At 37.5% G+C, this 27,582-nt stretch overlaps 1 protein-coding gene across 1 annotated transcript in view; it reads left to right on the top strand.

Moving 5' to 3' along the window:
* LOC124367428 (trafficking protein particle complex subunit 11-like) overlaps positions 1 to 27,582 on the top strand; it is a 66,601-nt gene that overhangs the window by 17,497 nt on the left and 21,522 nt on the right. The window contains exons 5-12 of the mRNA XM_046824236.1: positions 3,023 to 3,196; positions 7,225 to 7,455; positions 9,220 to 9,361; positions 12,454 to 12,627; positions 21,087 to 21,165; positions 21,334 to 21,388; positions 22,170 to 22,368; positions 26,734 to 26,927. Of these exons, the coding sequence (XP_046680192.1) occupies positions 3,023 to 3,196; positions 7,225 to 7,455; positions 9,220 to 9,361; positions 12,454 to 12,627; positions 21,087 to 21,165; positions 21,334 to 21,388; positions 22,170 to 22,368; positions 26,734 to 26,927 (1,248 nt within the window). The remainder of the gene's footprint in view (positions 1 to 3,022; positions 3,197 to 7,224; positions 7,456 to 9,219; positions 9,362 to 12,453; positions 12,628 to 21,086; positions 21,166 to 21,333; positions 21,389 to 22,169; positions 22,369 to 26,733; positions 26,928 to 27,582) is intronic.

The following is a 27,582-nucleotide window of genomic DNA, read 5'->3' as shown; positions in this document are numbered from 1 at the left end:
AGTAATATAATACAATAATTTATTTCAATCCATTTAACTCAACATGGAAATAAGCTACAGAGATGTACTTTTTTTTTAAATGACCGTAAAATTACATTTTGTAATACGTAGTTAATTAATTCAAGACAGCTCTAGCATTTCTTTCGAGCGTAACGGTTAAGTATTTTAAGAATGCTGGACTCGCGCGGCTTGTGGTTACAGCTGGGAACAAGTTTGGCAACGTCGCCCAGCTCTCGTTGGCCGCTCCAAGGTTACGGGCAAAATAGGCTCCTCCCTCAACTGCACTTTCTCGTGGTTTTTCGTATAGGCTGGAGAATGCGTTGTATGAGATGGCCCAAGGCTATTACCAGCAGGAGATACGTCACGTCAAGTCTCACAGACAGTTCCTCAACAAGACAACCCACCAGTACCTGTTTGTGACAATATCACTAGTCACTAGTGTGTTCCAGGTAAATCAGTGTATAAAACTAGTGTATGTCTGACACTAGGCTGGAGAATGCGTTGTATGAGATGGCCCAAGGCTATTACCAGCAGGAGATACGTCACGTCAAGTCTCACAGAGAGTTCCTCAATAAGACAACCCACCAGTACCTGTTTGTGACAATATCACTAGTCACTAGTGTGTTCCAGGTAAATCAGTGTATAAAACTAGTGTATGTCTGACACTAGGCTGGAGAATGCGTTGTATGAGATGGCCCAAGGCTATTACCAGCAGGAGATACGTCACGTCAAGTCTCACAGAGAGTTCCTCAATAAGACAACCCACCAGTACCTGTTTGTGACAATATCACTAGTCACTAGTGTGTTCCAGGTAAATCAGTGTATAAAACTAGTGTATGTCTGACACTAGGCTGGAGAATGCGTTGTATGAGATGGCCCAAGGCTATTACCAGCAGGAGATACGTCACGTCAAGTCTCACAGAGAGTTCCTCAACAAGACAACCCGCCAGTACCTGTTTGTGACAATATCACTAGTCACTAGTGTGTTCCAGGTAAATCAGTGTATAAAACTAGTGTATGTCTGACACTAGGCTGGAGAATGCGTTGTATGAGATGGCCCAAGGCTATTACCAGCAGGAGATACGTCACGTCAAGTCTCACAGAGAGTTCCTCAATAAGACAACCCACCAGTACCTGTTTGTGACAATATCACTAGTCACTAGTGTGTTCCAGGTAAATCAGTGTATAAAACTAGTGTATGTCTGACACTAGGCTGGAGAATGCGTTGTATGAGATGGCCCAAGGCTATTACCAGCAGGAGATACGTCACGTCAAGTCTCACAGAGAGTTCCTCAACAAGACAACCCACCAGTACCTGTTTGTGACAATATCACTAGTCACTAGTGTGTTCCAGGTAAATCAGTGTATAAAACTAGTGTATGTCTGACACTAGGCTGGAGAATGCGTTGTATGAGATGGCCCAAGGCTATTACCAGCAGGAGATACGTCACGTCAAGTCTCACAGAGAGTTCCTCAATAAGACAACCCACCAGTACCTGTTTGTGACAATATCACTAGTCACTAGTGTGTTCCAGGTAAATCAGTGTATAAAACTAGTGTATGTCTGACACTAGGCTGGAGAATGCGTTGTATGAGATGGCCCAAGGCTATTACCAGCAGGAGATACGTCACGTCAAGTCTCACAGAGAGTTCCTCAACAAGACAACCCACCAGTACCTGTTTGTGACAATATCACTAGTCACTAGTGTGTTCCAGGTAAATCAGTGTATAAAACTAGTGTATGTCTGACACTAGGCTGGAGAATGCGTTGTATGAGATGGCCCAAGGCTATTACCAGCAGGAGATACGTCACGTCAAGTCTCACAGAGAGTTCCTCAACAAGACAACCCACCAGTACCTGTTTGTGACAATATCACTAGTCACTAGTGTGTTCCAGGTAAATCAGTGTATAAAACTAGTGTATGTCTGACACTAGGCTGGAGAATGCGTTGTATGAGATGGCCCAAGGCTATTACCAGCAGGAGATACGTCACGTCAAGTCTCACAGAGAGTTCCTCAACAAGACAACCCACCAGTACCTGTTTGTGACAATATCACTAGTCACTAGTGTGTTCCAGGTAAATCAGTGTATAAAACTAGTGTATGTCTGACACTAGGCTGGAGAATGCGTTGTATGAGATGGCCCAAGGCTATTACCAGCAGGAGATACGTCACGTCAAGTCTCACAGAGAGTTCCTCAACAAGACAACCCACCAGTACCTGTTTGTGACAATATCACTAGTCACTAGTGTGTTCCAGGTAAATCAGTGTATAAAACTAGTGTATGTCTGACACTAGGCTGGAGAATGCGTTGTATGAGATGGCCCAAGGCTATTACCAGCAGGAGATACGTCACGTCAAGTCTCACAGAGAGTTCCTCAACAAGACAACCCACCAGTACCTGTTTGTGACAATATCACTAGTCACTAGTGTGTTCCAGGTAAATCAGTGTATAAAACTAGTGTATGTCTGACACTAGGCTGGAGAATGCGTTGTATGAGATGGCCCAAGGCTATTACCAGCAGGAGATACGTCACGTCAAGTCTCACAGAGAGTTCCTCAACAAGACAACCCGCCAGTACCTGTTTGTGACAATATCACTAGTCACTAGTGTGTTCCAGGTAAATCAGTGTATAAAACTAGTGTATGTCTGACACTAGGCTGGAGAATGCGTTGTATGAGATGGCCCAAGGCTATTACCAGCAGGAGATACGTCACGTCAAGTCTCACAGAGAGTTCCTCAATAAGACAACCCACCAGTACCTGTTTGTGACAATATCACTAGTCACTAGTGTGTTCCAGGTAAATCAGTGTATAAAACTAGTGTATGTCTGACACTAGGCTGGAGAATGCGTTGTATGAGATGGCCCAAGGCTATTACCAGCAGGAGATACGTCACGTCAAGTCTCACAGAGAGTTCCTCAACAAGACAACCCACCAGTACCTGTTTGTGACAATATCACTAGTCACTAGTGTGTTCCAGGTAAATCAGTGTATAAAACTAGTGTATGTCTGACACTAGGCTGGAGAATGCGTTGTATGAGATGGCCCAAGGCTATTACCAGCAGGAGATACGTCACGTCAAGTCTCACAGAGAGTTCCTCAACAAGACAACCCACCAGTACCTGTTTGTGCGGCACCAGTACAAGATGGCCTTCCTCAACGAATTGAAACACGACAACCGCAATTCTCATGTGTCAGTATAACGTATATAAGAAGTTTGCATTTCTTTCATTACAAAACGTGTTATCTTTCTTTAAAGTCTATTTGTTGAAGATGGATTCTTTGAAAGGATAACACATTTTTGGACATTTAATATTATGTTACATAAGTAGAACTCTGTGTTTTAAGAATGTGAATCCATCCTTTTCTTCAGGTGTAAAAATATTTCAAGACGTAATGTTAAATATACACAAAAAATAAAAACAAGCCAATATACAGTGAAGATCTCACCAAAGTCAAAGTTGCCAACAGGATAAGTTTACGTCAAATAGGTCAAGTATGCAGACATGGACATTCTCTATTGCCATTGAATATGAGATGCAATAGCGAGAGTCATATAACAACTTTCAATCTAGCCTAATATAAGAATAAACAACAACTTCATCGAAAGTTATATGTCAAAACTGAAAATTTTGATGACTGTTAACATATCATAAAAGTAAGAGAACCAATTCAATTAAACAACCTTGTGTTAAAATAAAATATTAGTTAAAATCTAAGGTTAAAAATTGTATGGTTAAATTTTGAAGTTAAAAGAAAGGATAAAATTTAATGGTTGTCTCGTTAAAAGTAAAATAAAATAACTCTCTAACACCATAAAATGGATTTACTAGAAGCCAGTTATACATAACGCTCTTGAATGTAACATAACTTATGTGAGTGACAATTTGTGACAGTCTATTAAATAACTTAATGCTCATAACATTGTGGGAAGACATGGTTTTACTTAGTCTACAGTGAGACATGTATCTGGATACTCAAGAGTGGTTATACTAATTACCAACCATACAACCGCCCCTGGGTTCTTTCCAGTTGAACCTACACTAGATACAGCAAAAACCGATTTGTCATTCAGGTCTGTCCACATCACTAACTGCAGATGTCGAGATATTGGTGCAATGGTCGATTGATAGATCAGTTTACTGTGCAGCGGCTGGAGCTCCCACAGTCTTAAAGACTACTGATAGCTTAAACCTGAGGGAGTACTATCCCTCTATTTGATGTAATAGGCTAACACAGTTATCCTTCAAGTTCAAGTTCGATCCTTCCTTCTTACAGGGCGATATGACTGAATAGCCACTATCCTTCTTCGTAGAATTTCAACAGGAGGCAGACCCTACCACCAGCCCAACCCATCCTGAATGTCCTGTCACCCTAGAAGCAAGTTGAAATGTAATAAGTTGTTGTAGTTTTATCATCTATTCGTTGGCTAAACTTTGATACCATTATCTTCAAAATATTTTCCTAGAGATTAATAACTTAATTTGATCAGTTTGACACGTTTATTTCTCAATCTGTTGTTTTTCGCAATGAACTGCAATACACCAATAAATTTTACCTATATAACATTTCATTGTGCAGTAATATCTGCTTGAATGTTGAAATAATACATAAAAATTATGTGTATAGCTGTTCCTATTAGTTCCTTACAGAAGTAACATATTACTGATTTGGAAATACCCACCTTATAAGGGTGATAGTCAAGAAAGAAATATCCAGTCACAAGATTACAGAATAGTCTAATTCTGTCCTCGCTGAGGCCCTGCAGATCCTGCGACTGCAGTTCTGGTACATCAACTTCCAAGCGCTATAGCAGCTGTGTGGCTCACCAGGGCCATCACCAGGAGAGGCAACCAACAATGCCGAGAAGTGATCAACCCGGGGAGGTTGATATCTTCCATATCCCCACCCCACCTTCCAGTGGCAATGCATCCACCGGCTTGGTTCCACAGACGTCACTTCTGATTCCGGTTCAGTGTTGTACGGCTGCTTCTAGAACGGCGTGAGTCCCCAGGAAAGGTGTGTGGAAATTCTCCCACACATGTTGCTTCTCCTGTGCTGACGGCCCAACATCCACGATGGTCCACTGAAGAAGACTGCATCCTCGTTGGCCCAATGCAGCTGCTGCTCTCTTCCCCATCACAGGCAGAGATAAAGCGATAACACAGTCAGGCCTACAAGGTAGGTGAATACATGAAGTCTCAGTACACGGAAGCGGTAGAGACCATCTCAACGTGTAGGGACTTGATGCAGATGTTCTACAAACCAGGCAGCAAAATACCGGACAGCAACTTTTATTACTTTATCAGTGATCAAAGGATGGATGGGAGGCCGAGCAGAAGGAGATGGGGGAGCGAGTGGACCAACCACCAGTTCTGAAAAACAAAAAGAAGAAGAAAACCTGATAGAATAGTAGTGCTGGTTGATGGTTGGGTGGACAAAACATTTTCTAAGTGTTTTTTACTATCCCCAGTTTTTTGTGGGGTTAACCCTCTGCAAGGAGTTTTCTATATTTTTGTATAGTCAATATTTCTGTTTGCTATTGTTGCTATTGGCCTATAACTTTAAAAAGATTTTTTATATTTCTCCAAAACCATTACCTGAATAAAAATTCAATCCGATCTTCCAAGTCCAAGAATAGCTTTGCTGTCAGTCATTAAGGGGTCTATGATAGTTTTTGCCTGTCTCAGGCCTGGGAGGCTTTTCAAATTGAGAGAAGTTCCTACAACCACAAATACTCTCTCCCAGCGTTTTAAATTTGACATTGAGCCAAACCACAAAACGTTTCCGGGCCTATGACATGCAAGACGGCTTCAGCTTTCGCCAACCTATCCTCTTTTTCATGCCTCAAAACCCCCTCATGCACCCACATTACAGTAATCTCTGTAACTCTTTTGATCCTCTAGAAGATGACGTGTAATGATTTCATGCAAAGATAATGAACTTGGCAATTAAAAATTGAATGACTAAATAATCAGGCAGTTATTCATCAAGAAGAAGAAGAAAAGGATGACAATGTTGATAATGACTGGGAAATAACGAGTGAAAAATTAATCATGGTGGGGCAGGGTATTGCTGTCTGTGCGATTACCAATCTGTAGGAAGATACAAAAGCTGTGGATGTTGATGAGGAAATGGTATGAATATGCATTCAAAAAAACATTTAAACTGAAATAACAGATTTCTTTTAAATTTGCTGTCACATTTACTGTTTATTCAGTCTTATTGAGTTTTACAAAATTTAACCAAACCAAGATTTTTTGTTATTTCTTAAATAAATTTGTAAAGCTACATTTTGTGGTTATTTTTATTTCTTGCATTCTTTTATGTGCATTTTAATAACACAGTGCAACCTCGTTAAGTCGGACCTCTTTGTGTCTTCCAGATAACCTGGATCAGTTCAGGAGAATTTAAAATTAGCTTCTTGCCTTCCACCCAGACTGCCGAGCGTGGGGCGGGTGTTTTTTTTATCAGTAGACTGTTTGTAGAACTCAATAATTAAATGTATTGTGACTTTTTGTGATAAAGATGCCGATAACAAACAGAGAGGATCAGTTGCAAGTCATGCAGAAACAGCATCTCATTTGGGCAAGTTATTTTTATACTTTGAGCAATAAAAATAGACACCATCCGAGCTTCTCGTGCTGAAAAGGTTGCGTGACTGCATGGCACAGAAACAGCATTCAAGGCTGACGCATTACAAATTTACAAAATTCTTTCAGAAAAACTAGACTGTATATACTTTATCGTGATGTGTATTTTAAGTGTTTTTCCGCAATAAAAAAATATTATTGTTTGTACATGTTGTTCTTTATTTTTTCTACATTATCCGGTTAACTCGTATTTTTTTTATGTCGGATCATCCGCGGTCCCGGCTATTCTGACTTAACGGGGTCGCACTGTATTATACAAATTTACCATAAGTTCAGACCAAAATATTAAAATTTCATATAGTTGTCATGTAATGATTATGTAATTTAGAACTCAGGACTATCCTGACCATTTCCAAACTGGTCTGTTGTGTGTAGCAAACATGCAAGTGGGTTAGCCTAGAAAACACAAACACTTTTTAAGCCAAAACAAAGCTGAAAGATAAGTATTGTTAATAATATTTTCCCTTTGTATCTGGAGTAATGTTAAGTTCTGCTACACTGTAAATGTTTTCATACAGTACAATGTCAGACTGATGTATATTTTATCAATGCCTTATTTTGTCCGCAGCCACTACTCCACATCCTACAGTAACTTACTAGAGCTAAGGGTCAATGACACGAACAGTTTAGAGGTGAAGACCGTGGCTGGATACATCAACTACAAGGTGTGTCGTCTGCTGTTTGTGCTCAACCAACCACGCGATGCCATCAGCCAGTTCCGCAGCTTTATTGAGAACTTCCGTAGCAGATCTGGTCCACCCGAGCTCATCTTCCAGCACCACGCTTGGCTCGCTAAACAGTTAGTACAGTTAACTAGTCGTAGACTTTCAAATTTTTTCGATTCCATGTTGGACATGGTGAATTGTGGACAAGATAAATTTTTTAGAGATACATTCAAAAGGGACCGTTACCTTAGGAGGGTTCACTTCTGGCTCTCCCAGTTTAACCCTCCAATTTATACCTTCCAGTTGAACCCGCACTGGGCATAGCAAAAACCGATATGACACTTAAATCTGGGCAACCTTTTGGATGTCCAGGAGCGGCACATCACTAACAGTAAATGTTGAAATTCTGGGGCGCAAGTGTAGGATAGGTCTAGTCTACTGTGGGAGATGACTGTTGGAGTTGGTGGGGTTCCCTAAGAGTTAAAAGTTCTTGCTAGCCTAGACATGAGGGCGTGTGAAGGAAACAGGATTTTTCTGGACATTTGCCATCGTTCAGTGAAACAAGAAATCAGTGACACTACATTTCGAGATCTACAATCTGATCTCTTCTTCAGGTAAATAACTAACGTAATACATAAATACAAACTAGGTAAAAATAAACAAATCGTACCAGAGTGTTATGACACGCCTAAGTCAGGAATCACAACCACCATGTTGTGTGACAACTTCACTAACTCTAAAACATACACTTAATATGTATGCATTAAACCTATGACTGACCAGAGGGCACTAGCCAATGGCAATCGTCACGGCAGACAAAAACAAGATGGCGGAAATAAAAGGGAAGGGGACAGGAATGGCCCCTTTTGTCATGAGGGTGTGCCACCTTCTGCCTGCTTTGACTGGAGAGGCTGGTTCAGAGTTGGCTTCCCCTTCTTCCGAGGAGACATGACAGATTATGTCTTAAATTCTTCCTCATGGATCTCGACAGGATCCCCCACCCCCAACCTTACCCTTGAATATAAGTTGTAAAAAAATATTAAAAAAAAATCTTATGTGTATTTTCAAAATGGCGGCCATTAAAAATATTAAAACTTAAATAACTTGAAAACCAACCGTTTTTTTAATGGCCGCCATTTTGAAAATACACATAAGATTTTAAAAAAATATTCTTTTACAACTTATATTCGTGTTTATAATATTTATGCCAAGTTTCAACAAAATCGGTAAACCCGTATTGAAAATAAAATTAATTGTATGTAAAAAACAAAATGGCCGATCTAAGGTAAACGAAGCAAGATAGGACTATACATTATATAACATTTTTCGTTCAGTTTGACCTCCTGAACAATTTGGTGAAGTTTGGTCCTGTAATTTTGGGGCACCCTGTATAATACACTGTTATTGCTCTACCTTGTCAATCTAATTGTTAAACTTTGCCAAAGCTGTATCAATCTTAATATTAAAAATCAGACAAAGAATGTATTATATTAATTTCCAGCTGCAAAGTTGCGTGACATTTTTTCTACACTTTAAACAGCTGACAGCACTTGTTTGTTGTTGTCTTGTGTCAACGTATGATTCCTTTTCAATAATTTGAGTTTATTTGCAATTACTTTATCAAACTTTGGAAATCAAAAACTATGGGTTGTTAAGAAATGTGCGTATGTCTTAAGACCATAATCTCTGCAAAAGTGATAAAAGTATTTTTTTTATTTGTGTATTTGTTTTATGTGTAACATTTTATTTATAACCGGCAATACCTGCGCTATGTCACACAAAATATATAAAACTAGTATAAATACATAACATTTCAGGGTTTTAGATGAAAAAGTATTACACCTGAATTTCTGAAATAACCTATTACAATAAGGATTACAATAGTTGCCACGTGACAGGTATTGCTTGTTTGGAGAGCTGTTTGAGGAGGCTATCCGTGGGGGACTACCGGCCGTGCAGACGATGCACCCCGGCTACTACTACGAACTGGCAGCCCGGCATGCAGCTGACAGGAAGGCAGCATCTCTCGTTCTCTGTCAGGTAGGCACTGGCACTAGGACCCTAGGTGGACAGGAATAAACAGGATATCTGTCATCTGAGACTTCTTAAGGGGAGCAGACCTTCCCATGCCCACCCATGTTAGCGTAGTACAGTTTTCTCTGGAACCATTGCAGTAGAGATCTGAAATGTTTAGCACTTATATTTACTATCACTGGTTAATAAATAGAAATTTTCCAACATTTATTTTTGTATTGAATGTGGAAGAATTCTTCAATGGTTACCTGGTTATGCAAGACATTCACAAACAAAATATCAAAATTCAAAATTTTAGTAAAATGTTTCATCATGTAATTTAGATATTTTATAAATAAGTAGAGATTCTGTCATATTTGTAGTAAAATGATTTCCCTTGTATAAAATATTTAAACAGATTTTTTTATTTGGTTATAAAGACTTATACTATTTGGATCACCATGTCTTAATAAACTGTCCATTTCTGGGTAATCAAGTTTTCAAGTTCTTTCAATCTTTTTGGTATTTCTCTTTTTTTTTGAGCTCTGATAACATAATAAGGATATTCCCACATATGATTCTTTTCAATGAAGATGAATACGTGGTGTTTTCGTTTATCAAAATCTTTACAGACAAGATTTTGGCAAATTTGTATTTATTCACCAGTAATAGTAAATTAAACTTTCCAATGCTCCGAGATTCTTTACTTATTTATATATACATTAGTAAGAATTTGTCCAGTGGAAATCATGCTTTCTTCATGAGAGAAGAAATTATAATTCTTTTTCAAAACATGTTTTGAAACACTAAACAAATCATACACAAAAGGTTCTAGCTCTAGGTGTTAACGCATGTATTTCAAATTTCAAGATTCTAGCTCAAGTAGTTTTGGAGAAAAGTGTACCTATAGGTTAAAAACTATGTTTTCCCGAAAACATGAAATAAATCAAAATTCCTTAGGTTAGATCAATAAAATCACAATTGACCATTTAATAATGTCCAATGGCATAAGAAGGATTGTCTGGATGTTCTTTTTTTTTAATTGATCCTCTAACATTCTCGTTTTCAATGTATTAGCTTAATGGCATATTTTTTCTATGGTGCGTACATCTTTTTCAGCTCTTGTGATTCATCGATCGTTCAGGGACTTGATGGCAACGAAACAGTTTTAAGATTAGACAATTACTCACATTTCCCTGATTATTACGTGAAATTGCATCATAAACTCCCAACTTGAATGTATTAATCCTTGCAAACCATTTTTGGGATATGATTCCATATTACACTATTGAGAGATTTAGTGACATTCTGAGTTGCAGTGTATTGATCGCATTGTCAACCTTCCGCAGTCACTGATATAATATCAGTACCAGACAGCCTGCCTGCCAGTGCCTCTAGAATCTTATCATCATTTATTAACATGTGTACTATATGAATGTAAAGTTTGAGAACAAAATAAAAGTAAAACATGCAGCATGAAACTTGCAAAATCAGTTAAAATCCTACTTGTAAGGTTGTAGTAAAATATTGCTTTCTAAGTTATTACAAAGACAATATAGGTTATGTTATACATCATTGGAAAAACAACACACCAAACTATACAAATCCATTAAAACCTAAATATGTATATCTTTTCAAATTTTTAAGGTCTTTTGTTCCCTTGAAATTTGGTTTTACTTAGAAGAGAAGAAATTACACATGTATACAAAATATACAATTGAAATTGAAGAAATATGTTAGAGACACTAATACGGTTTGCCAAAAAATATACGAACAAAAATAATAAAGTAGCTAAAAGATTCAAAACAAGAGAAGAATATAACAAATACCTAGTATTAACAATCACAATTTTAATCTAATGCATGGTTCTTTATACATTATCTTAAATGTAGGCTGTTTTCACTTTTACTTTTTTATTTTATGAAAAAGTGTGTTTTTATACATAATGTAGGTGGGAAGGGTTGGATCAATGGGAACGTTGAGTTTAGCTCTAGTTCACTTTCCCTGTCAAACACCTGACTCCTGTGGTACACTGTGCTTAGAGAAAGTGTCTAAAATATATTTCACTCAATTTTGTACCTGATGAGACTATGAGAAGACCTATTCACCTATTTTACACTATATTGTGTAGTCCAGGTATCTCTGATGCCGAAACGATGTAAAGAATTCATTTCATTCTTCTTCGTCCCCGACTTTTTTCGCTACAACATTCAGAAATGGGCCAATAAAAGTCAGAAATGTTTATAAGTATTAATAACCTTATTGTTCTTTATTGATTTAAACATTTTTTTACCCCCAAAACATAACTTATTAGGTACTTCAACTCTTTTACCCAACTAACTTATTGGACTTGCACCGTACTGCCGACAAATGATGACGATCTGCACGTATTTTTTCCCAACATCATATATTCAATAGAGATGAAATCCGTTAACATTATTCCCAAGATATGGGTTGTCATGAATAACTATTAAATTTCTGTTAAAAACATTCCTCTTTGTTAACCCAAAATAACTGTTAGTGACAAAAAAAAGAAACTAATGTAAGTAGGGTTTTAAATAATTTCAAGCCTTTACTACAAAAAACTTGTATTCATCAAGTCAGACCTCAAGATTTTATAGATGTGCATGAAAAAAAGCTGTGTGTACCTACTACAGTAGCAAGAAGTTCAGGCAATTTGTAATAAATACAGTTCTCTTCATAATCATTCCATAGTCAAAAACAAAGTTTAAAATATTTTTAAAATGTAATGAAATGATTTATTATAAAATCTTTTTGTGATAAAAATTGAATTCTTTGTTTAAAGTTTGTTATTGACAATGGAAGGTTTGAAAGGACATTTGCCATCGTTATATGTTACAAAAGGTATAACAACGTTTTGAGGATTGAAATCTATCCTCTTTGTCAGGTGTGGGGAGGTATTAATACATGCAAATAAAAGTTTGTTTTGTAACGTACAATGATGGCAAGTGTGCGAAATCCTGTTCTCCTTTTAAAAACTGAGTAGTAACTTTTCCAGACATAGAATCATTTAAGCTTGAAGACACATTATTGTGACACTTACTTTTTGTATACGCGTTTTAATTCTAGTAGTTGGTAACCCACCAAGGTTTTCACAGGGAGTGGAAAGGTATCCTGCCAACGACCCACTGGCAGGTTTGGATTCACTAGAGTTCTATGGGCAACGACCTTGGCGGGCCGGCAATCTGAGTGCCCAACCACCAGACCCGATCCGGGAGATGGAGGGATTCGTCGCACTGCAGTACAACGAGCGCCACCACATCAACCATTCTGTAAGTCTCTTCTTTTATATTCTGATCACTGACTAGCAGCCATAACCTACCTAGGAGATGTAGGATGTTATAGCATTGCAATACAATTAGCACCATCGCAATTCTGTAAGTCTCTTCTTTTATATTCTGATCACTGACTAGCAGCCATAACCTACCTAGGAGATGTAGGATTTTATAGCATTGCAATACATTAGCACCACACCAACCATTCTGTAAGTCTCTTCTTTTATTCTGATCACTGACTAGCAGCCATAACCTACCCAGGAGATGTAGGATGTTATAGCATTGCAATACAATTAGCACCACCACATCAACCATTCTGTAAGTCTCTTCTTTTATATTCTGATCACTGACTAGCAGCCATAACCTACCCAGGAGATGTAGGATGTTATAGCATTGCAATACAATTAGCACCATCGCACCAACCATTCTGTAAGTCTCTTCTTTTATATTCTGATCACTGACTAGCAGCCATAACCTACCTAGGAGATGTAGGATTTTATAGCATTGCAATACAATTAGCACCATCGGACCAACCATTCTGTAAGTCTCTTCTTTTATATTCTGATCACTGACTAGCAGCCATAACCTACCTAGGAGATGTAGGATTTTATAGCATTGCAATACAATTAGCACCATCGCACCAACCATTCTGTAAGTCTCTTCTTTTATATTCTGATCACTGACTAGCAGCCATAACCTACCTAGGAGATGTAGGATTTTATAGCATTGCAATACAATTAGCACCATCGCACCAACCATTCTGTAAGTCTCTTCTTTTATATTCTGATCACTGACTAGCAGCCATAACCTACCTAGGAGATGTAGGATTTTATAGCATTGCAATACAATTAGCACCACCACATCAACCATTCTGTAAGTCTCTTCTTTTATATTCTGATCACTGACTAGCAGACAGAACCTACCTAGGAGATGTAGGATTTTATAGCATTGCAATACAATTAGCACCATCGCACCAACCATTCTGTAAGTCTCTTTTATATTCTGATCACTGACTAGCAGCCATAACCTACCCAGGAGATGTAGGATTTTATAGCATTGCAATACAATTAGCACCACCACATCAACCATTCTGTAAGTCTCTTTTTTTGTATTCTGATCACTGACTAGCAGCCAGAACCTACCCAGGAGATGTAGGATTTTATAGCATTGCAATACAATTAGCACCATCGCACCAACCATTCTGTAAGTCTCTTCTTTTGTATTCTGATCACTGACTAGCAGCCAGAACCTACCCAGGAGATGTAGGATTTTATAGCATTGCAATACAATTAGCATCATCGCACCAACCATTCTGTAAGTCTCTTCTTTTGTACTCTGATCACTGACTAGCAGCCAGAACCTACCCAGGAGATGTAGGATTTTATAGCATTGCAATACAATTAGCACCATCGCACCAAACCATTCTGTAAGTCTCTTCTTTTGTACTCTGATCACTGACTAGCAGCCAGAACCTACCCAGGAGATGTAGGATTTTATAGCATTGCAATACAATTAGCACCATCGCACCAACCATTCTGTAAGTCTCTTCTTTTGTATTCTGATCACTGACTAGCAGCCAGAACCTACCCAGGAGATGTAGGATTTTATAGCATTGCAATACAATTAGCATCATCGCACCAACCATTCTGTAAGTCTCTTCTTTTGTATTCTGATCACTGACTAGCAGCCAGAACCTACCCAGGAAATGTTGGATTTTATAGCATTGCAATACAATTAGCACCACCACATCAACCATTCTGTAAGTCTCACCTTTTGTATTCTGTTCACTGACTAGCAGCCAGAACCTACCCAGGAGATGTAGGATTTTATAGCATTGCAATACAATTAGCACCACCACATCAACCTTTCTGTAAGTCTCTTCTTTTGTATTCTGATCACTGACTAGCAGCCAGAACCTACCCAGGAGATGTAGGATTTTATAGCATTGCAATACAATTAGCACCATCGCACCAACCATTCTGTAAGTCTCTTCTTTTGTATTCTGATCACTGACTAGCAGCCAGAACCTATCTAGGAGATGCAGGATTTTATAGCATTGCAATACAATTAGCACCGTCGCACAAACCATTCTGTAAGTCTCTTCTTTTGTATTCTGATCACTGACTAGCAGCCAGAACCTACCCAGGAGATGTAGGATTTTATAGCATTGCAATACAATTAGCACCATCGCACCAACCATTCTGTAAGTCTCTTCTTTTGTATTCTGATCACTGACTAGCACCCAGAACCTACCCAGGAGATGCAGGATTTTATAGCATTGCAATACAATTAGCACCGTCGCACAAACCATTCTGTAAGTCTCTTCTTTTGTATTCTGATCACTGACTAGCAGCCAGAACCTACCCAGGAGATGTAGGATTTTATAGCATTGCAATACAATTAGCACCATCGCACCAACCATTCTGTAAGTCTCTTCTTTTGTATTCTGATCACTGACTAGCAGCCAGAACCTACCCAGGAGATGTAGGATTTTATAGCATTGCAATACAATTAGCATCATCGCACCAACCATTCTGTAAGTCTCTTCTTTTGTATTCTGATCACTGACTAGCAGCCAGAACCTACCCAGGAAATGTTGGATTTTATAGCATTGCAATACAATTAGCACCACCACATCAACCATTCTGTAAGTCTCACCTTTTGTATTCTGTTCACTGACTAGCAGCCAGAACCTACCCAGGAGATGTAGGATTTTATAGCATTGCAATACAATTAGCACCACCACATCAACCTTTCTGTAAGTCTCTTCTTTTGTATTCTGATCACTGACTAGCAGCCAGAACCTACCCAGGAGATGTAGGATTTTATAGCATTGCAATACAATTAGCACCATCGCACCAACCATTCTGTAAGTCTCTTCTTTTGTATTCTGATCACTGACTAGCAGCCAGAACCTATCTAGGAGATGCAGGATTTTATAGCATTGCAATACAATTAGCACCGTCGCACAAACCATTCTGTAAGTCTCTTCTTTTGTATTCTGATCACTGACTAGCAGCCAGAACCTACCCAGGAGATGTAGGATTTTATAGCATTGCAATACAATTAGCACCATCGCACCAACCATTCTGTAAGTCTCTTCTTTTGTATTCTGATCACTGACTAGCACCCAGAACCTACCCAGGAGATGCAGGATTTTATAGCATTGCAATACAATTAGCACCGTCGCACAAACCATTCTGTAAGTCTCTTCTTTTGTATTCTGATCACTGACTAGCAGCCAGAACCTACCCAGGAGATGTAGGATTTTATAGCATTGCAATACAATTAGCACCATCGCACCAACCATTCTGTAAGTCTCTTCTTTTGTACTCTGATCACTGACTAGCAGCCAGAACCTACCCAGGAGATGTAGGATTTTATAGCATTGCAATACAATTAGCACCATCGCACCAACTATTCTGTAAGTCTCTTCTTTTGTATTCTGATCACTGACTAGCACCCAGAACCTACCCAGGAGATGCAGGATTTTATAGCATTGCAATACAATTAGCACCGTCGCACAAACCATTCTGTAAGTCTCTTCTTTGGTATTCTGATCACTGACTAGCAGCCAGAACCTACCCAGGAGATGTAGGATTTTATAGCATTGCAATACAATTAGCATCATCGCACCAACCATTCTGTAAGTCTCTTCTTTTGTATTCTGATCACTGACTAGCAGCCAGAACCTACCCAGGAGATGTAGGATTTTATAGCATTGCAATACAATTAGCACCATCGCACCAACCATTCTGTAAGTCTTCTTTTGTATTCTGATCACTGACTAGCAGCCAGAACCTACCCAGGAGATGTAGGATTTTATAGCATTGCAATACAATTAGCACCACCACATCAACCATTCTGTAAGTCTCTTTTTTTGTATTCTGATCACTGACTAGCAGCCAGAACCTACCCAGGAGATGTAGGATTTTATAGCATTGCAATACAATTAGCACCATCGCACCAACCATTCTGTAAGTCTCTTCTTTTGTATTCTGATCACTGACTAGCAGCCAGAACCTACCCAGGAGATGTAGGATTTTATAGCATTGCAATACAATTAGCATCATCGCACCAACCATTCTGTAAGTCTCTTCTTTTGTACTCTGATCACTGACTAGCAGCCAGAACCTACCCAGGAGATGTAGGATTTTATAGCATTGCAATACAATTAGCACCATCGCACCAACCATTCTGTAAGTCTCTTCTTTTGTATTCTGATCACTGACTAGCAGCCAGAACCTACCCAGGAGATGTAGGATTTTATAGCATTGCAATACAATTAGCACCATCGCACCAACCATTCTGTAAGTCTCTTCTTTTGTATTCTGATCACTGACTAGCACCCAGAACCTACCCAGGAGATGCAGGATTTTATAGCATTGCAATACAATTAGCACCGTCACACAAACCATTCTGTAAGTCTCTTCTTTTGTATTCTGATCACTGACTAGCAGCCAGAACCTACCCAGGAGATGTAGGATTTTATAGCATTGCAATACAATTAGCATCATCGCACCAACCATTCTGTAAGTCTCTTCTTTTGTACTCTGATCACTGACTAGCAGCCAGAACCTACCCAGGAGATGTAGGATTTTATAGCATTGCAATACAATTAGCACCTTCGCACCAACCATTCTGTAAGTCTCTTCTTTTGTATTCTGATCACTGACTAGCAGCCAGAACCTACCCAGGAGATGTAGGATTTTATAGCATTGCAATACAATTAGCACCGTCGCACAAACCATTCTGTAAGTCTCTTCTTTTGTATTCTGATCACTGACTAGCAGCCAGAACCTACCCAGGAGATGTAGGATTTTATAGCATTGCAATACAATTAGCATCATCGCACCAACCATTCTGTAAGTCTCTTCTTTTGTATTCTGATCACTGACTAGCAGCCAGAACCTACCCAGGAGATGTAGGATTTTATAGCATTGCAAATACAATTAGCACCACCACATCAACCATTCTGTAAGTCTCTTCTTTTGTATTCTGATCACTGACTAGCAGCCAGAACCTACCCAGGAGATGTAGGATTTTATAGCATTGCAATACAATTAGCACCATCGCACCAACCATTCTGTAAGTCTCTTCTTTTGTATTCTGATCACTGACTAGCAGCCAGAACCTACCCAGGAGATGTAGGATTTTATAGCATTGCAATACAATTAGCACCATCGCACCAACCATTCTGTAAGTCTCTTCTTTTGTATTCTGATCACTGACTAGCAGCCAGAACCTACCCAGGAGATGTAGGATTTTATAGCATTGCAATACAATTAGCATCATCGCACCAACCATTCTGTAAGTCTCTTCTTTTGTACTCTGATCACTGACTAGCAGCCAGAACCTACCCAGGAGATGTAGGATTTTATAGCATTGAAATACAATTAGCACCACCACATCAACCATTCTGTAAGTCTCTTCTTTTGTACTCTGATCACTGACTAGCAGCCAGAACCTACCCAGGAGATGTAGGATTTTATAGCATTGAAATACAATTAGCACCATCGCACCAACCATTCTGTAAGTCTCTTCTTTTGTATTCTGATCACTGACTAGCAGCCAGAACCTACCCAGGAGATGTAGGATTTTATAGCATTGCAATACAATTAGCACCATCGCACCAACCATTCTGTAAGTCTCTTCTTTTGTATTCTGATCACTGACTAGCAGCCAGAACCTACCCAGGAGATGTAGGATTTTATAGCATTGCAATACAATTAGCATCATCGCACCAACCATTCTGTTAGTCTCTTCTTTTGTATTCTGATCACTGACTAGCAGCCAGAACCTACCCAGGAGATGTAGGATTTTATAGCATTGCAATACAATTAGCACCACCACATCAACCATTCTGTAAGTCTCTTCTTTTGTATTCTGATCACTGACTAGCAGCCAGAACCTACCCAGGAGATGTAGGATTTTATAGCATTGCAATACAATTAGCACCATCGCACCAACCATTCTGTAAGTCTCTTCTTTTGTATTCTGATCACTGACTAGCAGCCAGAACCTACCCAGGAGATGTAGGATTTTATAGCATTGCAATACAATTAGCACCATCGCACCAACCATTCTGTAAGTCTCTTCTTTTGTATTCTGATCACTGACTAGCACCAGAACCTACCCAGGAGATGCAGGATTTTATAGCATTGCAATACAATTAGCACCGTCCGCACAACCATTCTGTAAGTCTCTTCTTTTGTATTCTGATCACTGACTAGCAGCCAGAACCTACCCAGGAGATGTAGGATTTTATAGCATTGCAATACAATTAGCATCATCGCACCAACCATTCTGTAAGTCTCTTCTTTTGTATTCTGATCACTGACTAGCAGCCAGAACCTACCCAGGAGATGTAGGATTTTATAGCATTGCAATACAATTAGCACCATCGCACCAACCATTCTGTAAGTCTCTTCTTTTGTATTCTGATCACTGACTAGCACCAGAACCTACCCAGGAGATGAAGGATTTTATAGCAATTGCAATACAATTAGCACCATCGCACATCAACCATTCTGTAAGTCTCTTCTTTTGTATTCTGATCACTGACTAGCAGCCAGAACCTACCCAGGAGATGTAGGATTTTATAGCATTGCAATACAATTAGCACCATCGCACCAACCATTCTGTAAGTCTCTTCTTTTGTACTCTGATCACTGACTAGCAGCCAGAACCTACCCAGGAGATGTAGGATTTTATAGCATTGCAATACAATTAACACCGTAGCACAAACCATTCTGTAAGACTCTTCTTTTGTATTCTGATCACTGACTAGCAGCCAGAACCTACCCAGGAGATGTAGGATTTTATAGCATTGCAATACAATTAGCATCATCGCACCAACCATTCTGTAAGTCTCTTCTTTTGTACTCTGATCACTGACTAGCAGCCAGAACCTACCCAGGAGATGTAGGATTTTAAAGCATTGCAATACAATTAACACCTTCGCACCAACCATTCTGTAAGTCTCTTCTTTTGTATTCTGATCACTGACTAGCAGCCAGAACCTACCCAGGAGATGTAGGATTTTATAGCATTGCAATACAATTAGCACCGTCGCACAAACCATTCTGTAAGTCTCTTCTTTTGTATTCTGATCACTGACTAGCAGCCAGAACCTACCCAGGAGATGTAGGATTTTATAGCATTGCAATACAATTAGCATCATCGCACCAACCATTCTGTAAGTCTCTTCTTTTGTACTCTGATCACTGACTAGCAGCCATAACCTACCTAGGAGATGTAGGATTTTATAGCATTGCAATACAATTAGCACCATTGCACCAACCATTCTGTAAGTCTCTTCTTTTATATTCTGATCACTGACTAGCAGCCATAACCTACCTAGGAGATGTAGGATTTTATAGCATTGCAATACAATTAGCACCATCGCACCAACCATTCTGTAAGTCTCTTCTTTTGTATTCTGATCACTGACTAGCAGCCAGAACCTACCCAGGAGATGTAGGATTTTATAGCATTGCAATACAATTAGCACCATCGCACCAACCATTCTGTAAGTCTCTTCTTTTGTATTCTGATCACTGACTAGCAGCCAGAACCTACCCAGGAGATGTAGGATTTTATAGCATTGCAATACAATTAGCACCATCGCACCAACCATTCTGTAACTTTTACATTCAGTTACAAAGTGATGATTAGGCGCCGGATTCAACCCAGTGAAAGTTCATGTAACATTAAAGAATGAATGAAATGAAACACTCAGTTGGAAACTCTAAACAGAAGGTTTACTCAAATTAAACTCAAGTAAATATACAGAAATATAATTACGCATAAAATATCATTGCTAAAAAGTTTTTGGAAAATAGATTCAACAATTTATCGCTGTGGAACAGATTTTGGATAAATACATATAATGATAAAAAAATGCTATCAGCCAAAGTGTTAAAAGGTTAATTTCCTTCTGACTGCATAATATGCAAACAAATCAAACAACCCCTTAGCAGTTTTAGTTTTGTTTTTCATACCTTACACTATGTTGATTTTATAAATTTTTTCTGACTTTTAGAGATTTTAGATATATATGCTTTTTATACCAAATATTTTATTCTTAGTGTCTTTATAAATTAAAAAAAAAATTGTCCTCTAAGCCATTTTTACTGTCCGTATTCATGTCTTCTCGTAAATAAAGCAAATCGTCTATTTGTGTAGGGAATATTTCCATGAAACAATAAACACTAGAAATAAAATGAGGATTAAAGGAAGTGCTACCATCTAGTATAAAATGCCAAAACTACTTGCACGGTTGTAATAGAAGTGCTACTTGCACAATATTATGGCAGACAACAGAATAAAACAGGAACAATATAACGATGCGTAATATTATGTCAGTAGCACACTTTTACGCAATCTCTAGAGACGTAATATTGTGTTAACAACCGTGATAGAGTTACACTAACATCATGATATTCTTTTCACAGGCCATCATCATCAGCCTCCTGGGCAACGCCATCACTCAGTACAAGAACTACCGGTGTCCTCGTATGAGACGTCATCTGGGTACGTTTCTGGTTTTCATAAGACTTATGTGTAAAAGAAATGTAATAACATTTTGGGCATATTCTTTGTGTTTCTTCTTGAATTAATGTATACAGTTTATATAAACTAAACTGTTATCACTATGTTTTCTGTAAACATTTTAATGAAATGAAAATACATTTGTTTCAGCTATTCAAATGGCCGACGAGTATTACAGTTCTAAAGATTATGGGAAAGCACTCACGTAAGTTTAATTTGTAGTACCCATATTATTGATGTGTTTAGTATTACAGTTCTTAAGATTATGGGAAAGCACTCACGTAAGTTTAATTTGTAGTACCCATATTATTGATGTGTTTAGTATTACAGTTCTTAAGATTATGGGAAAGCACTCACGTAAGTTTAATTTGTAGTACCCATATTATTGATGTGTTTAGTATTACAGTTCTTAAGATTATGGGAAAGCACTCACGTAAGTTTAATTTGTAGTACCCATATTATTGATGTGTTTAGTATTACAGTTCTAAAGATTACGGGAAAGCACTCACGTAAGTTTAATTTGTAGTACCCATATTATTGATGTGTTTAGTATTACAGTTCTTAAGATTATGGGAAAGCACTCACGTAAGTTTAATTTGTAGTACCCATATTATTGATGTGTTTAGTATTACAGTTCTTAAGATTATGGAAAAAAATTATGTTGAATAAAAAATTTTAAAGAATTTAAAATAAAAATAAAGTCTGGAAATATTTACAAACTACAATTATGTGCAGATGTAACTAAAGTCGGACCATTTGTGGGATTTATTGTAGTGAACGCAAAAAATTCAAGAGTGGGCAAAACACAAAACAAACCTTTTTACTGGGACCATTTTTCCAACTCAGGGTACAACATAATAAATTTTGCCCCCAAAAAACTAAAAATTACTTTTACGCTATTATAATTCTTTAGAATATACAGGAGGAAAGTAGAAAAAATATATCAATTACAAAAATTTAGAAATCTGTTAAATAATGTGTTGTAGGCTGCTGACTCACATGCTGTGGGACTACCGAGCAGAGCGATGGGACTCTCTTATCTCCAGTCTGTTGACGAAGGCTCTCAGCTGTGCGTACCTGACGGCCAGTGTGAGGGAGTATATTGACCTCAGCCTGGAGGCCTCGGCATACTTTCCCACCGAGCGGCGCGAAATACTGTTCGACAACTTGCTCTCCGTCATACAGGTATTGTGTCAGGCTTTTTACACAACATAGAGGTATAATTTCACAATAAGTACATAGTATTATAATAGTACCAAATGTTTGGACGTTTTACATGATGATGATATGAATGTGAATCGCAAAAATAAAGAGCACAGTGACTAACTTCTCATCGGAGATTCCGGAAAAAATCAGGATTTATGCTTGAACTTTTTGTGTCTGGAGACTAACGGAAAATATGTTTTAATTTTACAAAGTAATGGAAATTTACCAGGGTCCCCACCCGACCGTGAAAACCGTGAAACCGGGAATAAGCCGTGAATTTCGTTCACCGTGAAAAAACCTTAAATAAGCCGTGAATTTTGTTTACATACCGTGAAAATCTCTACAACTTTTGAATAAATAAAATCAACACGGGTCGTCGTCAGACGATCATATGGGAAAGTTGACCTTCGCTATTGCAAAGTAAAAAGTAGCACGCAATGTAGAGGATAGACCACGAAGTTTGACAGGTGCTGCTATCTGAGCGATTTTACTGATAATATGGTTTATAAACAAATGAGGAAAAGGAAGGGCCGGTGGGAGATGACGCTTCCGGCTCAAATCACGTGAGGCCTGTCTTTGTCTGTCGCCAGGTTCCGGGCCTTGGCTACGCTACGCGGCTGTAAACAAGGCATTCTCTGATTGAACGCGAGATTAATAACACAATTTAATTACTTGATAGATTGTCGTTTAATGTAAACACTTTTCGTATTGGAGTTTTATTGTATCAGATATAGTCTATTGTTGTTTTCATAAAATAAAAAAAGTATACAAATCCTTAATCTAATGTAAGGAATTTAAATTACATTTTAACTTAATTTCATTCTATTAAATCCATTATTTTATTTAAATATTAATGAGAAAAATGCTATTCAGTACGATATCTATATCGTTGTGTGTAATGACTGTTAACACAATGTAATAATTATAAAAAATTTTAATTTATGGTGGACAATAAATTGAATTAATTTAGGGTCTTGCGTAAATAAATAGTATAATAATGTGACGGAGCAGAACCTACACGGCACATATCAATTAACGCAGCGAGACCATAACTTTATAGGCCTATATAACTGTTTTAATTACCAGTAAGGTCGTTTGAGAAAACAATTTTATTTTTCATCTCTTTAGATATTAAACGGTAGTGATATGCGTTTTACTTATCAATAATATTTTTTATGATTCCTAAGCTGCATGAATATTACGAGTGTACACGGTTTAAATCTTTTATGGTGAATGTGTGTTTAAATTGTATAATGTATTAGTAAAATATTACAAATGAAACGTCATGTTATAAAAACGTTAGAAAAAAACCATTGCATTTTTTCTAACCAGGAAACAACAAACGTCAAGTAACTTTGTAGTGTTAAGCTTTATTACTACAAAACTACAAATCGAGGAAGTCGTCCAAGTATAATTTTGTCGGGTTCCATACAACTACGTTAACGCTATTAATCATTTCATGCAGATGAAAAATATATCGTACAAGGTTCATTTATTGTAATGTGGTGCAGCGATGTTATGGTAAAAATAACCTTTGTTGTCTACTGTCAATGAGAGTGGAAGGGGAGGGGTATATCGTGTACTCCACTCCCCCATCCTCGGACAACAGCTGGTTTCATGTCTCAACATGAAAGATTTGTTTCCCCAGCTCGGCACTCCAATCTTATTCTTATTGTGAGAATTGATATAAAGATTTAAAGCTTTTCATTCAACTCATTCTGACACTTTCTCACGGAAATTCTTCTGTTGAAAGAGGCTTCTCTGTCAACAAACAGTGTATAGTTGAAAACTTGAAGGAGGAGAGTTTAGTCGCGTTGAGAAAAGTTTGTGACGGCATATCAGCAGCAGGAGGATTGGAGGCAATGGAAATCACTAATGAATTAGTTCATGCTGCCAAAAATTCCCACGCCCACTACTCGGAGCACTTGGCAAAACAACGAGAAGAAATGAAAGACAAAATTAATTCTGAGAAAGAGAGGAAGCAAGCTGCAATAGAAAAAAAAAATTGGAAGCACAAAAATTCCAGGTTTTGTCCGACGCCAGGAAAAGGGCAGCTGAGTTAGACGATAAGATACAGGAACTTAGCAAAAAGTGCAAATCGTAATTCACTTTTATTCTAGACATTTTTATCAATTTTTTTATTTATGTGTACAAATATAATTTTTTTTGTATAAACTGGTACCAAATAACTTTTCTTATAACAAGTTGTATATAATTTTTATACATTTAACGTTTATATGTTATTTTAATTTCAATAAAATTGCCTTTTCTTATGTACTAATTAAAATGTGAACCTGTGATTATGTGAAAATTTTCCTGTGGAAGAAATCGATCGAAATAATAATAATAATGTGTTAAACAAGAAAATAATTTAATAATCACGCAAGTGTACTTCATGGACTCAAACGAGTTAGCCTTAGCCAACGTACGAATCCTGTCACCCTGCATCTTGTCTAACCTGTGTCAACAAAGTTCTCTTCAGATTTCAACAAACTTGTAAGTTAAAGAAAATTATGAGCTATGTGCATGCTAATTATATTGAAATTTGTTTTTGTCATTGCTTTGATGACTGTTATGATGATGTTTTGTAAAAATAATATGCCTTGTTATATTCATTATGTAGCAAATCGCACATAAAATCGGGCGCTCGCCGCTCATTGCTTGCGTCGTAACCGAAGCCTATTGTTATTTCGTTCTTTTAGACGTTTCCGTCAATTCCTGCACGACCAATGACATCGTTAATCAAATGGGAAGAAGTTTTATATTGTATTTTACCGCTCCGCCGCGTCTGTAGTGTTTACGTCTCAACTTCGCCCCTCTCCAACACGATTTTGTTTGTACCGGTAACGTTGTTTATGAAAACTTTCCGACCTTGAATTTTAATTTTTTTAACCGTGAAAACCGTGAATTAGCCGTGAATTTGAGTATTTAGATTGAGTGGGAACCCTGTTTACTGTCATTACTTGTGTTTTTGTGAATACTGATTGTTGGTGATAACTCTGGACGCCTCTTTGGTATTTCAAGAAATTGTGTTTTGAACGTTTAATATATATATATATCGTATGGGGGACAAAGGCAGCTATCCATAAATAAATAAATTAAAAATTACAATGATTAAAAAGTACGTAAGAACAAAGTTCTTGAGTCATAAATTAAAAATAATATTAAGATCTCCCATCACAAAGCTAAATCCAAATTACTGAGCCAGTTTAAAACGTTTAATAATACTGTCACTAGTAAGTTATGACATTTTGCCAGAACATAAAAAAAACAAACACAAAGCAAATAACATTACATTTGACATTTGAATTCCCAAGGGTTATAGTATTGGTGTTGTATTGCCATTATTTGTTATATTCTGTACTATATAAAAATGTATAAAGATATAGCTGCTCAGTAATGAAATTCTCTATCCATTCAATAATAAAAGAATCGTAGGTCAATAAGGCATTATTTAATTTTTTTTTCAATAGGTAATTTTAGTGTGTATGTGTAATTAAGTGTGCTCACAGATGTTTTAAAACTTATAGAGGTAATACCATTTTACAAGAAGGGATCAAAGTTGGACCCATCTATTTTTATGCCAATATAAGTCATTCCTGTAGTGAGATATTTAAGCTTGTATCAAAGATTGACTACATAAGTTCTTTGTTCTTTAAAGATAAAAAACTTCCCTTAATGACGTCCCATCAAAGTAACTGAAAACATGTTTACAGTAATAAAAATACTTTTTTTCAATTTATAAAATCTGGTGTTCCTCAAGAATCTATCCTGGTTTCTATTTTGTTTTTCATTGTGATAGATGAATTCCCTAGTAATATGACTTTCAAATCATTATTAATTGCTAATAATACTCCCACAATAAAATTAAAAATATTGGGAAACTAAATGTATTGATACAAAATACAGAAGTGCATTACATTGGTTCAAAAGAAAACAATTAACTATTAATCAAAGTAAGGCACATTAAATTATTTTCTTATTACATAAATCAGTTGAAGAATTAAACAAAATTTTGGTAGCATTTTAACATGGGATATTCACATACAAAGTTTTTGTCCAAAGCTTTCTAGAATTACCTGCTTATTAAGAAAGTTAAAATTAAATTTAAGTGGCATGAAGTACAGGAAGTATTAATGGGCTTTAGTGTAGAATTAGTTACCATCACCACAAAGTGGTTCATTTTCATGCTACAGCACATGTTCAGATATTTTCCTAATGCTCTTTTTTATTATTTTGTAATGGTTGTTAATGCCTGACCAACTTATACCTTGATTCTAATATGCAGTAAGAACCAAATTTAACATCCCAGCCAACAGTAGCTGAGTTGCAAACTTTTGACAGGGTTGCAGTCCTGAGCCAGATGTAGAGGAAGACCAGGACGTGACAGCTGCCAAAGCCTTGTGGACCTCCAAGTGTGCAACTTTATCAACGCTCTCGCACACTGTGGACATGACAAATATCTCCACCTGTGTCGACTGCAAAGCCAGGCTGGTCCAGGAGAGCTGTACTACTGTCGATATACAAGTGCTTGTCAGGTACTTTGATTCATGTTCTCTTAAAGTTGGTAGTTTAGTTGAATATGGATATACATTCCCGTGTGAGATGTCTTCAGGAGTATGAGATTGCTGACTTTACCCTGTCTTTAAATTCTCGAGGTACCAAGATTCAGATGTCATTTGACTTGTGGTAGAGATGTCCATGGGAACATTACTAGATATTGGAACAACTTGAGGGATCAACAACATCGAACAACCATCTTTGAAAAACTCCCTTCACAGGTTGGTGTCAACTAAACAACTGGCTCCCTGAAGATACCAATCAATTCAGATCTTGTGTAAGAGCAGTAGACGTATTATTCTATTATGTTTGGCAACTCAGCTGGTTTGTCATTTATTTGGTGAAGAAGCCAGCTGAAAAACAAAAAAGTTGTAGTAATGACTAAAAGATAGAATCATTTGTTATCTATCTAGTAGACAAACAATTGCTGTAAATAATTCCTACTGCTCTCGCTTTATTGCATAGGAATAATATCACATGAAACCACTGTAAGATGGTGATTTTGCAGGAATTTTAATGTGAAATGATAAAATAAGTAAAGGTGTAGTTTTGAACTTCTTATAAAATGTTAGTGTGTTGTATATAATGTTTTTTATAAAATGTTAGTGTGTTGTATATAATGTTTTTTAACAA

The sequence above is a fragment of the Homalodisca vitripennis genome, chromosome 8, assembly GCF_021130785.1.
Source record: "Homalodisca vitripennis isolate AUS2020 chromosome 8, UT_GWSS_2.1, whole genome shotgun sequence".
Lineage (NCBI taxonomy): Eukaryota > Metazoa > Arthropoda > Insecta > Hemiptera > Cicadellidae > Homalodisca > Homalodisca vitripennis.
Note: the sequence above shows the minus strand (reverse complement) of the source record. Positions and strands in the feature narration are given on the sequence as shown.